Source organism: Balaenoptera physalus (assembly GCF_965194825.1).
Source record: "Balaenoptera physalus genome assembly, chromosome: 6".
NCBI lineage: Eukaryota > Metazoa > Chordata > Mammalia > Artiodactyla > Balaenopteridae > Balaenoptera > Balaenoptera physalus.
The window spans coordinates 136190494-136203973 of NC_138885.1; the positions used below are offsets into that span (position 1 = coordinate 136190494).

The 13480-nt window shown below is 58.9% G+C and overlaps 1 protein-coding gene across 7 annotated transcripts in view; it reads right to left on the reverse strand.

Moving 5' to 3' along the window:
* Positions 1 to 13480, reverse strand: part of PER2 (period circadian regulator 2) — a 41317-nt gene that overhangs the window by 4269 nt on the left and 23568 nt on the right. For 6 of the 7 annotated variants that reach the window (XM_082466206.1, XM_082466205.1, XM_082466204.1 and 3 more), the window contains 13 exons: positions 12964 to 13070; positions 12230 to 12383; positions 11894 to 12002; positions 11048 to 11173; positions 10494 to 10578; positions 9518 to 9680; positions 9306 to 9430; positions 8331 to 8495; positions 7099 to 7353; positions 3882 to 4669; positions 2678 to 2864; positions 1542 to 1731; positions 398 to 548 (listed from right to left, as the gene is read on the reverse strand). In XM_082466206.1, the coding sequence (XP_082322332.1) occupies positions 398 to 548; positions 1542 to 1731; positions 2678 to 2864; positions 3882 to 4669; positions 7099 to 7353; positions 8331 to 8495; positions 9306 to 9430; positions 9518 to 9680; positions 10494 to 10578; positions 11048 to 11173; positions 11894 to 12002; positions 12230 to 12383; positions 12964 to 13070 (2605 nt within the window). The remainder of the gene's footprint in view (positions 1 to 397; positions 549 to 1541; positions 1732 to 2677; positions 2865 to 3881; positions 4670 to 7098; positions 7354 to 8330; positions 8496 to 9305; positions 9431 to 9517; positions 9681 to 10493; positions 10579 to 11047; positions 11174 to 11893; positions 12003 to 12229; positions 12384 to 12963; positions 13071 to 13480) is intronic. The other variant, XM_082466207.1, reaches the window with a different exon arrangement.

Here is a 13480-nt window from a genome sequence, read left to right on the forward strand (position 1 = left end):
AGGAACAGAGACAGGAGGGGCAGCCTGGAGAGAGTGGGAGGGAGGGTGGTGGGGACCTGCTGTCCCCGTTACCTAATGGTCTACGTGGATGTTGAGGGTTTATGACAGAGGAAGTGTGTGTGTGTGTTTTCATTGGAAACGGAATTGAAAGAAAAAAAATTCAAATTTCAGCATGTGACTGAGACGAGATATTTAGGAGACCCTTTTGGAAACAGTGTTGAAAAGCCATTGGGAGACAGTTCTTTGAAGGAAACCTAACAGTGTCCTGGTATTTTTTTTTTAATGCACTTTTGATCTTCGAAGTTTTAAATGTACAGGACGGTCGCAAAGACAGCACAGAGCGTTCTCATCACAGTGCCTCTTAACGCAAAGTCAGGACAGCCGTCCCAGAGCTCACCGCCGCGTCGAGGGCCGCGGGCAGGCCGCCTGAGCGCATCCACGGGTGCACGTCCTGCAGCTCCCGCTTCTGCCTGTCCGTGAACCTGGGCTGGAGCCTCTGCAGCACCTTCAGCTTCTCCCTGTCCTCCTGCAGGACCGTTTCTGGATTTCTTCATGAGATATTGAGAAATAGGGAAGCTTTAGAACGTCTCAAGGGCTTTTTTTTTAAAGAATATGCTCGTTTTCTACCAACACTTCCAGTATTGATCATGTAACTTTAGACGATTTTGTTTAAATTTCCTTTCCATTTAAAATAAATTACCCTATTTAAGGTAACTTCATCTCTCTAGTAGATAATCTGTAGTTTTTCTGTGAAGATGATACACCGAGTTCTGATTTTCATTTCACTTTAGCGCAGCCGTGGGAGCCGGGTATGTGCAGACACTTGGTTCTGTGCCCGGGGAGGTTCTCACCAGGGAGGTGGTAGGTAGACAAGCCCTCCCCTGCCACCTGCCGACACTGGCCTGACCCGCAGCAGTCCTGGAGACGGTGCCCTGGGCTCCCCTGGCCCAGAGGCCTGGCTGCTCTGAGCCGCAGGGTTAATCCGTCCTCCTCCCCCCCATCTCCCTCCACCGAGGGGGCACTGTGCAGGGGTAGGGACCCTGATGGCTTCCAGGTTCCCTGGAGTGGTCAGAGCTGAGGCACAGACCCAGGTCCCTACAGAGCAGCCAGCAGCCTTGGGCTGGTCACCCACCTTGACTCTTGGTTTCTGCATCTCTAAGACAGACAGACAGACAGACAGACAGACAGACAGACAGACACACACACACAAACACACACACACACACACACACACACACACACACATCACTGACCACATAGGGTTGCTGGCAACAGAGCAAAAGAGACGACATTGGCACGAGTGCTTTGTAAACGTCTTGTGACACCGTGGTGGGTCCCCAGAGCCCGTCATCCTGGAAGCCTGTAGCAGGTCACTCTGCGGGCTCTGTGCGGCCAGCGGCACCACCTAGAGGGGCCCTGCTTCCATCTGTGCACTCAGCTCAATCTGAGATAAGGCTCCCGAGGGAAGGCCTCTGGCCTTGTGGTTCTGGGGAATCCTGAACCCAGCCCGCCACCGTCCCGAGCAGGCGGCGAACGGTTACCGCGAAGGCATCTGGTACGCCATCATGACGCTGTCGTCCGTGTCGGCCACGAGCAGCCAGACGGGGTCCTGGAGGACGTACTTGAGGCGCTCACTCTCTTCCACGTCCACCTTCGCTTTTGCTTTGTGGTTATTCTCTGAGGAGTCGACGCTTCCAAAATACTTGCTGGTGTGACTTGTGTTGCTGCTGCCTTTAAAAACACAAAGCGTGGCAGGTCAAAACCTTGACTACTGCACTGACCTTGCACACTGTGCTCGTGTAAAGGAACGGCAACGTTAGGGAGCGGAAGAGTTTTATTTGGTAACTGGTGCCTGGGTTGGTGGCTCTTCCCTTCTCTTTCCAATTCTCGAATTGTCTGGATAATTTAAAAACGGGACATCAGCTGGTACCATGGAGGTGGTTCTCTCCTGGGGAGGCCCCGAGGAGTCCAGGTGGGGCTGTATCTTAGAAGCCGTGCTCTTCTCTCCCAGGCTCGCTGCCTCCGGACTAAGCCAGGCCACAGAGAAGCCGCCCCTGTGAGTGGCAGGTGGCTGTCCCGGAGCGCTTCCCGGCAGGCCTCCCGCAGGGGGAGGGGCCCGCTCGCTTCAGGGAAGCGGGGGTCTTACAGTCTGGGGAGAGCATGTGCTCTTCCCGTGGGGCGGTTCCAGATCACACCTGAACGACCCTGGTGGGTCCACATGCTAGGTTCTCACCAGGGGATCTAACTCAGGAAGGCGAGCCACTGCCAGCCCTCCTGGCACACCCGGGGAGCCTCAGGGACAGTCCACCCAGGGCCAGCTGGGGTGGGGGCCTGCAGTGCCGCTGAGGTCGAGAGTGACGGGTAACAGAGGGAACTGGGACAGGCCGGGGCTGCCGTCCGCACAGGTGGAGCGGGGTAGGAGGAGCCCAGGGGCCTGTCTGAACTGCTGTGGGCTCCGAGGAGCCGCTCGGGGTGCAGCTGCATGCCAGGATGTCGGGACCCAGGCTGCACCTGACACGGGGCCCTGCCCAAGTCAGCCTGCGGCTTTGGGGTGACTGGCTCCCTGGGGTGTGGAGAGTCAAGGACACCCAGGTGTACCACGTGAGACTCTTCCAAACACACCTAACACCTCCCACCCCGCCCCGACTCCCAGGTGCTCCCAGCACCACCTACGTACCTGCCCCGCTTCTGGATGCGTCGCAGCCCAGCGAGCCGGAGCCCAGGGAGCAGGAGGTGGCGGAGGTCCCGCTCCCAGACGGGGCTGAGCCCGAGGCCGAGCAGAGGTCCTCGTGCAGCAGGAGGCGGAGCAGGCCACTGGACGCGGACAGGGCGTCGCTGCTCTGGGCGTCCTTGGGCTTGTCGCACTTTGGGAACAGGGAGGAGACACCAGGTCAGGTGTCTTGTCTGCACCAGACTCTCAGGGACACAGCGGGTGCGCCCTTCCTTGGACCGCTGGCCCTTCCTTCACGTGCCACATGCGCAGACCCCGTGGTTACTGGGACCACAGCGGGACTCTTGGTGGTGGGATGGATGCCATCTAATTAAATTTAATTTGGGGAGAGTCCCACTAAAGGCGGCAGCTCTCGGATCCCCGCGGGGGAAGCCTTACGCTTGTTCCTCCGCCACGGTGGGCAAGTGTCTCCGACAGCACCCCAAAGCTGCTCCTCACAGCGGCAGGGTCCTGGCTTCCCGGCTCCCGCACCCCAGCGTGGGCACGGGCTTGGGCATGAGGGGGGCCTGGCCTGGGAGCACCCCAACCCTCCGATCCTGGAACCCAGACTGCAGGCCCGGGAGGCAGGAGGGCAGCAGCCGTGCTGGGACGGCCACCCTGCGCCCACTCGCTCTCCCGGGAGCACGGGCAGGGGAGCCCCGCGCAGCTCCTTCCTCGGAGGGCCCACGGATCACACGCCAACGTCCCTCAAGACTTGGGAGGGTGGGCACCCACGGCACTGGTTTCCAGCTCCCTCCTGGCCCTGCTCCCTCGCCGTGAGCCCCTCTGCTGCCAGCTGCCCTCCAAGGAGCCTCCGTTCTGACCTTTAGCCTGCCTGTGCTTTATCCTCCAAGTATTCATTGAAAGCTTGCAGGCCCATGATGAGGAGTCACGAAACCACCTGTGGCTATTTGGCGCCTGCATCCACCATCAGACAATCCATCTCCCTTTTTCCCTTCAGATCCCAAGACAATAAAAACCGGTCTACTCTGATAGGGTCCTTTACCTGGAGAATGTCACTTCCTAGCACATGTGTTTATGTCGGAACTGAAATGCTTTGGTAGTAACCTCCGTGCAGGGACCACCTGAGGTGAGGGTGTCTGTGACCCGCCCGCGGCGCCACAGTTCGCCACCTGCCTTAGTTAGACAAAGGGCATCGGGAGATCCTTACGGTTGGCGGTGCCTCGGGCCGCCGGTCCCAGGCTGAGCCAGGCTTGCAGTCGGGCCCCGTGGTCCCAGCGGCCGCAGAGCCGCCCTCGGGGGCTTCCTCCAGCTGCAGCAGGTTGAGCTGCAGGGGCGAGCTCCCGCGGGACTGGAAGAGCGGTGGCGAGGTCCTGCCTGCGGGCTCCGCGGCTGAGAGCGGGGCGGCCTGGGTGGCCACGGGCGGCCGACGCTCTGCCGGGGGACACGCATGCGGCTGTTTGGGGGATGAGGTCCGACCAGGGAACTCGGGCTGCGAGGCAGGAATCACCTCGGACCGCAAGTTCGGCTGGCCGGGGAAGAAAGCGGGGGGCAGGCTCGGGGTCACCGGGGAGAAGGAGCCACTGGGTAAGACCAAGGCCACGACCGGGGCCAAGGGGCTGGCAAACGATGGGGGCTGGACCGCGAACTCGCGCTGCGTGTCCACGGGCAGTGCCAGGCCGGCGTGGGGAGCTCCGGGTGCCGCTGCCACGGTCCCTGGAGCTGGCACTACCCCTGGGGCTGGAAACAGGGGCAGGGAGTAAGCGGGCACCGGCGTGGGGAAGGGCATCGCGGGGCAGCTGGACTGGGACGTGTCTGACGGTGACCAGGCTGTGGCATTCAGGCCCACCAGCGGCAGCCGCTGGGGCGGGGGCCCCCCGGACCCAGTGCTCCCCGAGGAGTCTCGAGGCTTGACCCGTCTGGACTTAAGTTTTCTGTTCTTCCCGTTTTTTTTCCAAGATGAATCTATTCCAGAGGTATTTCTTAGTCCGGGAGCAGCTAAAATAATGGGAAAACAACAAGAGTTAAAATGTAAAAATTATGTTATGTTTCCCGTTACGTCAATTCTCAGAGGTTTGTAGAACCTCAGAAACCGGAAGGCACCTCCCAGTTCAGCAGTCAGTCCCACCCTCCCCATCGCCAGCCTGGGGATCGTGGGGCCACCATCCGGTCTTCCCGGATCCTCAGTAAAGTGAGAAAAATCAGGGCAAAACGTTAGGTTTTCATAAAACTAGATTCAATCCATTTAAAGGACCACCCTTTGTTGCAAGATCACATTCCTTGCTTTCTTCTCATATTAAAATGCCGTTTCTTTCATGAAGTAATAGTGATAAGTGGTATTAAGAAGGTTTTATTGGTCCAAAACAGTAGGAAAGCTGGCAAGTCGATGCTATTCCCCAATGGTGGTTTGTGAAATCTTAAAGGCAGAACCACTGATCTCATCTAACCTTATTTGTCAATTTTACGAGCTTTATCATTGCTGTTCCTTAAAAAGAGATGTTTCCTGCTTAGTAAGCTTGTGATTCCAGCCCAGTGAAGTCAAAGGGCCGAAGGAACGCTCGCCCTTGGAACCAAGGTCTTCCGCTCTGATGATGAGTGTTGCTGAGAGGGCCTTTCTCAGGAGGCTGGAGGGGCTCCACCCAGTGACATAAGGGACCCTGGGCATGTCCCCCCCACCTCCCCTGGGCACCGGCCGGCGCTGGGAGTACTGTGGGCTCAGGGCTCACACTGAGCAGGGGTGGAGGGCGGGGTGGGCAATGGGACGGGTCCCAGGAACCTCAGCTTTTCCTCTCCTGTCACAGAGGGTAACTCCGGGCTCCTGCAGCAGGTGTGTGAGAACATCCCCTGCCGGCCGTGCCACATGCTAAAGGCAAATGGGCCAGCCCAAAGCAGACTGCTAAGCGGGTGGAGGTTTTGCCATTCAGCCTCTCTGCCTGGTGTTCTTCCTACAGGAAATCTGTCCCCTACTGGGACCCGGAGCTACAGCACTGGGCTCCTGGGATGCCACGCCAGGGTCTGGGCAGGGCTGCTGCGGACAGTTGTGCGGTCTGTGCACTGCACACAATGCGTGGCCAAGGGGGCAAGAGGGGGCTGGAATTCTGCACCAAGCCGGGGCTACAGTGGTGTGGGCACCGTTTCCTGATTTCCACAGAGGTTCCCGATGCGCTGGCAGTAACCCTGGGTCTGGGGAGGAAGGGGGAAAGGAGGAGAGGAGAAAAGATAAACTCCTTAAGGAGCGTGTCAGCCTCTCACTTCTGGGGCATTTGTTTCGGTGTGTCTGCCCAGAGACCAGGGGGAGTTGGGTCCTCGTGGTGTGTGTCCCCTGGGCTCACTAGCTCTCAGCTCTGATCCCTGTGTCGCGGCCTGGGAGCCCAGGGAAGAGGTGGCATCTCTGATCAGCTAGCTCGGCCTTGTCCGTGGGGCCTGGGAAGGTGGCTGGGGGTTGGGAGTCAGGCTCCTGGACCAGAAAAGGGGCAGGGAAGCTCATCTGTTCCACTTCATCCCTTGCCCGTTGACCACCTGATGGCTCTCAGCCTAAAGGGCAGCTTCACGCACCCCTGGGCTCTGTCGGGCTTGGAGTCTGCAGCCTGGCCCTGAGGCCAATATGCCAGGAGCGTACGTGCTCTGGGGAGAAGGGCGCCATTCCCTCCTACGGTGTCGTCCGGGGCTCCCTCCTCCCTCAGGAGCCGTCAGTGCCGTGCTCCTTCTCTGGGCAGTGCATTGGCCCAGCTGGTCCTCTTAGGGTCCTGTCTGGGTGGGAAGGTGGGGTAGGGTCTCTTGCTCCTCAAAGTCACCCAGGCAAGAAATGTCTGACACGGCAGCATTGCAGCTGCCCGCCCTGCATTCCACAGGGGGCCGGGCTGGGACTGTCACCACTATTTACAGCACTGCTCCCTTGGGAACACAAAGTGACATCCTTAAGAGCATCACTGGTCAAGTTCCAACAGCTTCTTACAAACCCACGTGTCCCAAACTGGGGACATTTCGCCTTCTGAAAGCAGCACTAGACTCAGCAGCATTAAGAATAAAGTTAAAGGGCTTCCCTGGTGGCGCAGTGGTTGAGAGTCTGCCTGCCAATGCGAGGGACACGGGTTCGAGCCCTGGTCTGGGAAGATCCCACATGCCGCGGAGCAACTGGGCCCGTGAGCCACAACTACTGAGCCTGCGCATCTGGAGCCTGTGCTCCGCAACAAGAGAGGCCGCGATAGTGAGAGGCCCGCGCACCGCGATGAAGAGTGGCCCCCACTCGCCGCAACTAGAGAAAGCCCTTGCACAGAAACGAAGACCCAACACAGCAAAAATAAATAAATAAATAAATTTATAAAAAAAAAAAAAAAGAGAGAGAGACAGCCTTCTGTTTAAAAAAAAAAAAAAAAAGAATAAAGTTAAAAAATAAATCCACTTTTAGTTCAGGTACTACCACTTACCTCTTTCGCTCGACTGCCCCTTGGATCTGTCTTGTAAGTAATAATGGCAGCGAGACTGGAAAACATTGAGCTTTCTTATTTCTCTGAACTTTAGCAGGAAGCTCTGCTCCTCCTTCTGGGTGTGGGCGGCCAGCAGTTCCTTGGTGAGGCCCAGCTTCCGGAAGGGCTCCTGCTCCTGGCCGAGCCCGCAGGGCAGCACGGAGCCCGCCAGGCAGTCCAGAGACTCGGGCCCACTGGCAGCGTCTCCCACCGTCTCTGTAACAGAAGACGCAGAGCTCTCATCTACAAGGGCCCTTCTATTTTAAAACGACTGAAAAAACGCATACTGCACCTACAAAGAACAGAAATCATTCGCACATAAGATTCCTTCACGATGCCCACAGCATGGGGATGAAATTCATGACGGATTTGTTTAGCTTTCTGAGAAAGTTAATGACAAAAGGCAAAAAGCAGGGGTAGGAAGCCCCATTACCCAGGGGGTTCCGGGATCAGTCCTCTAAATTGGGGCACCTCGGGGGTTTCTCAGCCTCTGGCGCTGAAGACACTCCAGGCTGTCTTGTGCTTTCAGAGCATAAGAGGCTAAGGCTGGCGCACGGCCGCATCCTGGCTCTGGACCACGGGCTTGACAGTGTGGCCCGTGGAGCTGCGGGTGCAGACAGGATGGGGCAGGTGGGACCACGGACCATCCTGAAAGGGGGCTGGGCACTGACTCTCTGACGTGTACTTTTGTCCTCATCGCGCCCCTCTTCCAAGCAAAGAACGAATTCAGGATTCGTTTTACTCATGGTGTCGGAAGGACAGCTCAGTGTGACGCCCTTGGCTGTGCTGCTCTTACGACCCGTACTGGCTCCTGTCCTCAGACGGGGACGGCAAGGCTTGTAATCCCATCCAAGGAAGCAGGATGGTGGGGGGGGGGCGCTCATCCCCAGGCTTCTCTCGGCACCAACGAAGGGGGAGCCCTGGGACCCCTGCTCAGTCCTGGGAGGCCCCTCCTTATCGACACCTGAGCAGCCACCTGTCACAGGTGGAGCCAGAGCGCAGCGGGGGCAGGACAGGTGTGGCCGCCCCCGCCCGGCATTGCACGGATTTCCTGCACCCCTGTTACTGGGCTGTGTAGCTTCCTCCGCACTTGGATAAACTTAAAGAGAATCTGAGGACGCCAGTCCAAACTTCTCATCTCTACGGTTCAAGTCCGATTTCTCCCGACATCACCCAAGGGGCAGCAAGCGTACCGAGCTCAGGCTGGGGCTTCTTGTCGCCCACGTGGACGATGGTGCTGCTGTAGCTGCACTGGCTGGTGAGGGACAGCAGGCTCTGCGCCTTGCTGGGCAGCGCCAGCGAGGGCAAGTGCGTGCTGACGTCCGCGGGGCTGCTCACCTCGGAGGGTGACGCGGTCTCTTTGTAAGGGAAAACGGAAGCAAGACACAAAGATGTGATAAAAACGAACTGTCGGGATAGCCCGCGTGGAGGCCTAGGTGGTGCCCCAGTACCGGGGGCGGGGGCGGGTGCAGCTGCAAGTCTGCACACGTCCTGGCAGGTGACACTGTGTCCTCAGGTGTTTATTCACGGGGGATGGCGGAGAAGAGGAGATTGTGAAATGGGAACGACGCCGCCCTGACCCCCCCGAGTCCTCTGGGAGGAGGGAGGTGGCAGGCGGCAGGTGGCCGCGGCGCCCGGGGTCAGGGCCTCTGCCGTGGGCCTGCGGGGGGGGCCGCCCAGCAGTCAGGAGCCCGTCTGCTGAGTGCAGGCAGGCAGGTGGCGCTCCCTCCCTGCGGGCTGGGCCAGACTCCGCCAGGGCACGGCTGTCCGGTCGCCTGGGCTTCCGTCAACAATGGGAGACCCTACTTCTGATCCTGTGGTGCCCTCACGTTGGAAGGGCCTGAGGTCTCATCTGACCCGTGGGGTCACTGACCCTCAGAGGCCAGTCCTCCTCTGAAACTCTCAAGAATGACACCCCGAGAGGCCCCGGCCTCCAGCAGCCCCGCAGGATCCTGCCCTCAAAGTCCAGAACCACCTTTATCTCCAGCTCATAAGAAAGTTCTGAGCTACTTTGGTCATTTAAAAAAGAGCCTATACCCCAGTACCGTGTCCCTGAAGCCACTCAGAATCCACCTGGGAGAAGGGGCTCCAGGACCTCAAATGACACCTGATCCCACCAGAGAGGGTCTAAGTTACCCCGCAGTTAACAGCTCAAACGAACCAGGTACCTGCGGCATGTGGCCCGGGGCCGGCGGTGGCCTTGCGCTTGTCGCTGGCCTTCGCTGTGGGGAGGTGTGCCGGGAACTCACACTTCCTCTTCAGGGTGGTGGCCTCACTGCAGCTCTCCAGGTACCTGCGGGCGGGTGATAAAGGGCTTCATGTAACAGAGAACCCCGCAGTGTGAGCAGCTGGGCGGAGAGGGAGGCCAGAAGGGCCGCACCTGATGACACTGTCCAGGCAACTGATCTGCTGGTAGGAGCCGGCGAGCGGGTTCTTGAAGGCCAACTCCTCAGGAAGGCCGGCCTCGGGCAGGCTGGCCCTGGAGCTGTCCTTTTCCGTGGCTGGAACAGCTTTCATCTGAGCTGGGGAACTGCTTTGCATTTCTGGAGGAACGACAACATTGTTTTTTCAGTTAATCCTCGTTTCCCCCAGAGTACACTCTATACTTACAAAGCACTTTAATTCTACCTATAGATAAGGCTGGGGGCTTCCCTGGTGGCGCAGTGGTTGAGAATCTGCCTGCCAATGCAGGAGACACGGGTTCGAGCCCTGGTCTGGGAAGATCCCACATGCCGCGGAGCAACTAGGCCCGTGAGCCACAACTACTGAGCCTGCGCGTCTGGAGCCTGTGCTCCACAACGAGAGAGCCCGCGATAGTGAGAGGCCCGCGCACTGCGATGAAGAGTGGCCCCCGCTTGCCACAACTAGAGAAAGCCCTCGCACAGAAACGAAGACCCAACACAGCCAAAAATAAAAAAAAAATAAATTTTAAAAAAATTTTAAAAAAATAAATAAATAAAGATAAGGCTGGGGCCTCAGAATATGCTTCACGGACGCAGAGACCCGGGGACAGCCTGGTATTCACGCAGCCCTGCTGGGCCAGTACCGCTGTGCCGTCCGCAGGGGGGCCTGGGGGGCGCTCTCTCTGCGGCACTCGGTCTGGCCTGTCCCCAGGGTCAGGGACTCAGCAGTGGGAAAGGTCAGTTCTTAACGTGAACTCCTGAAACTTTCAGGGCCAGTAAGATCACAGGCGCCTTATGGTCAATCGACGCTCCCTGTCTTGGGGAGGGTCGGTCTTTTCAAACATGACTTGGCGGGAGTAACAATTATAACAATAATTGCCGGCAGTACAGCTTTCCGTCTCCTCACCTCACCACGCTGAAGTCTCACTAAGGAAATGCTGGATCATTTGTTACCTGCAGCAGACTTGTTCTTTTGTTCTCCAGATTCATCCGGATAAGGACTTTTGCTTTTGACCTTGTTACCATTTTTACAAATCTCCTGGAAGAAAAACACATCATTCACTCTGGGAGACCCCACAGCCTTTGCCCCACCCTGGAAAGAGAAAAGCAGAATTAATCCCAGCAACAGAAGCAAGTTCTGAATGAGACCTGAGAGGCAGAACTAGGTAAAGCAGATTTTACGATTCTGAAGGATAAGAAGTGAAGTCAACGGCAGGCTACACTTTCTTCTTTCTAACCCTAACCCTACAGTTAAATCCTCACTTTTGCTTGATTGGCCTGTTAAGTAATTTTCACCCGAACCTCTAGCCACAGTCTGTGGCTGCCTCCACCCTTTCGAGGTTACACAGCAAGTCCCAGGTGAGCCAAGTTCAGAGCAGCCAGAAGCAGGTGAGGTCGGAAAGGCTCAGCCCCGGCGAGGGCTGCTTCTAAAGTGCTCAGTCATTTGAGTCACAGATGACAGACAGAGAGGGACAGAGGGGGACAGAGGGGGACAGAGGGGCACGTACGGCTCTCCTCCGGCAGGGGTCCTCCTGGCCGGTGCATTCGCTGGAGGAGGTCTGGCTCAGGAGGTGTTCGTGGGACCCGCTGCTGCCCAGGCTCCCGTAGCCGCTGGAGCTGCTGTGCGGGACAGGCTGGGGAGACAGCAACAGAAGGACTCTGGACGGGCCGGGGCGCGCCCGCCTGCTCTCAGGGCGGGCCGCGACCTGCCCGGGGGCCCTCGGCGGGGACCAGGTGGGGCCGGGCTTGGACCCAGGGTCAGGCTGCAGTGGGCTCCCAGGCTCCACCCACGGGGCCGGTCCCGGATCCCAATCCTCAGGAGACTCCACCAACAGGGAGTCCACGGCCACGGGGCCTGGAAACAAAACAAGGTGCCTGAGAGTTCCCACAGTCCCCGGAGCCGAGAAGCAGGAGGCCACTCCTCGTGGGGCCCACGTGCTTGCAGGAATCTGTCTTGAGTGCTGTGTCCCCAGGGACAGGGAGGGGCGTCCTCAGTTCCCCCTGGGGCCAGCACGACGTCCTGCGTTGGAGGGATGCCCCCGCCCCCTTCCACCCACGGGGGCCCCGTGTGGGCTGGCGCCTGGGATGTGGGGACTGGGCTGGGGTGCGCCCTTCAGCCACTTGCCCAGAGCTGTGGTTCAGACACAGACGCCCTGAATGTGCGAGGCGGGGGCAGCCCCCAGGCGGGCAAGGCCCACGCGGGTGGGACAGAGACCACCACCACGGGCAGCAGGGCGCAGGGCAGAGCCGGAAGGAGGAGAGGGCCTGAGAACGGGGCGGGGCACCCCAGGCCTCAGGGCAGCTCTGGGCTGCCTGCGGGGGCAGCAGGGAGGGCGTGCAGGCGGCCCACCCACCTGCAGCAGCAGCCGGTGGATCTGCTCCGTGAGCTCCTGGGTGCCGGGCTGCAGGGCCTTCTCCTCCACGCGCGGCTCAGCCGAGAACACGTCCTCATTCAAAGGCCCCCTGCGTGGTTTTCGTTCGTCTCTGTGAGTCGGGGCCCCGCCTCCTCTCTGCAGACCCCCGGCCTGCCACCTGCCTGTGCACCACCTTCCTCCCCGACCCCCGCTCACTGCTCTGCCGGAACGAGGCCCGGCCCCCCCAGGGGGCAGGGGGCAGGTCAGCACAGGTACGTGGTGGGAGGTGACCTGGGTCCTGGTCTCCCAGCCCCCCGGGGAAGTGGGAGCACTCACACCCTGACTCTGTGTCTCCCGATGATGAAGGAGATCTTCCTGCTCCACGGGTTGATGAAGCTGGACCAGCTGCTGTCCAGCGTGATGTACTCCCCGTTCCGGGCACGGAACCGGATGGGGGAATAGTCGAAAGGCTGCCCACCGGACTGCACGACTAGGAGAGCGAAAACAGAGTTCAGGGCGCGAAGAGATCCAACCGGTGTTCGCGGTACAAGAAAAGACACGTGGAGGTGCACTTGATTCTGGAATCATCTGCAAACTTAGGAGATGCCAATACCTCTTCAAAGCCACCACCGTCAATCCCCCGTCTTGCTTTAAATTGCGACCGGGGACTGTTTGTGGCAGTGTCCTTACATGTTCTAGGACACACTTCCCTGCGAGCCTCACAGGTCTGCTGCCAGCGGGACGCTCAGTGTCACCTGTGTCGGTGAGGCCTGGGCTTGGTGGGGACACGTGTCGTCCACCCCCTGGCCTGGGCAGACCACCCCCCAACCCCCCGCGGCAGCTGATCCTGTCTCTCCTCCTCCCCCCTGCTGGCGAAGCCAATGGTAAAAGATGAGAGGCCGAGGGCGACTCTCAACCAACTGACAGGCCAGGACTCAGGCAGGAGGCGGGGCACCCCTTGCCCGCAGCCCACTGGACCCCTCCCGGTGGGTGCTGACCTCGGGGAGACACTCCCGGAGTGCTCTAGCTTTGTCCATGCCCCCAGGAGGGACCGTGAGAAGGGGACCTACTCTTTTTGTGGATGGCGAGCATCAGGGGCCTGTCGCTGGGGTGCAGCTGCACGAGCACAGGGGTCTCGATCAGGTCCTGGGGCAGGTGGCCCAGGAGGGGGACCGCCCTGCAAAGCAAGCGCACACAGGGTCAGGGCTGCGCTTCACGACACGAGCCAGAACACAGCCTCCAAGTGGGGCAGCCGACCACCTCCAGGTACAAGTCTGACTCCAAATTCCCCAAAGACCAAAATTTGGGTATCATGCTAACAAAGAAACAGTCAGTCTTTTAACTAATTAGCAAAGGAAAGATGGCAGCATCACTGAGGGTCTGCGATAGGAAATAAGGCCCTACAAGTCCCTGCCCGTTACAGGCTCAGTGCTTTAGCTCTGTGTCTGATTTCCTGAAAGAATCAATCATGACAATGTTGTTTTCTTCTCCTAAGACCTTTTTCTTGTTTTGTGTCATTCGTAAGTCTGGCTAGACGTGGCCTGACATGGACTTTTTTTTTAACGAGTTTGCCGGGACCAGGAAAAC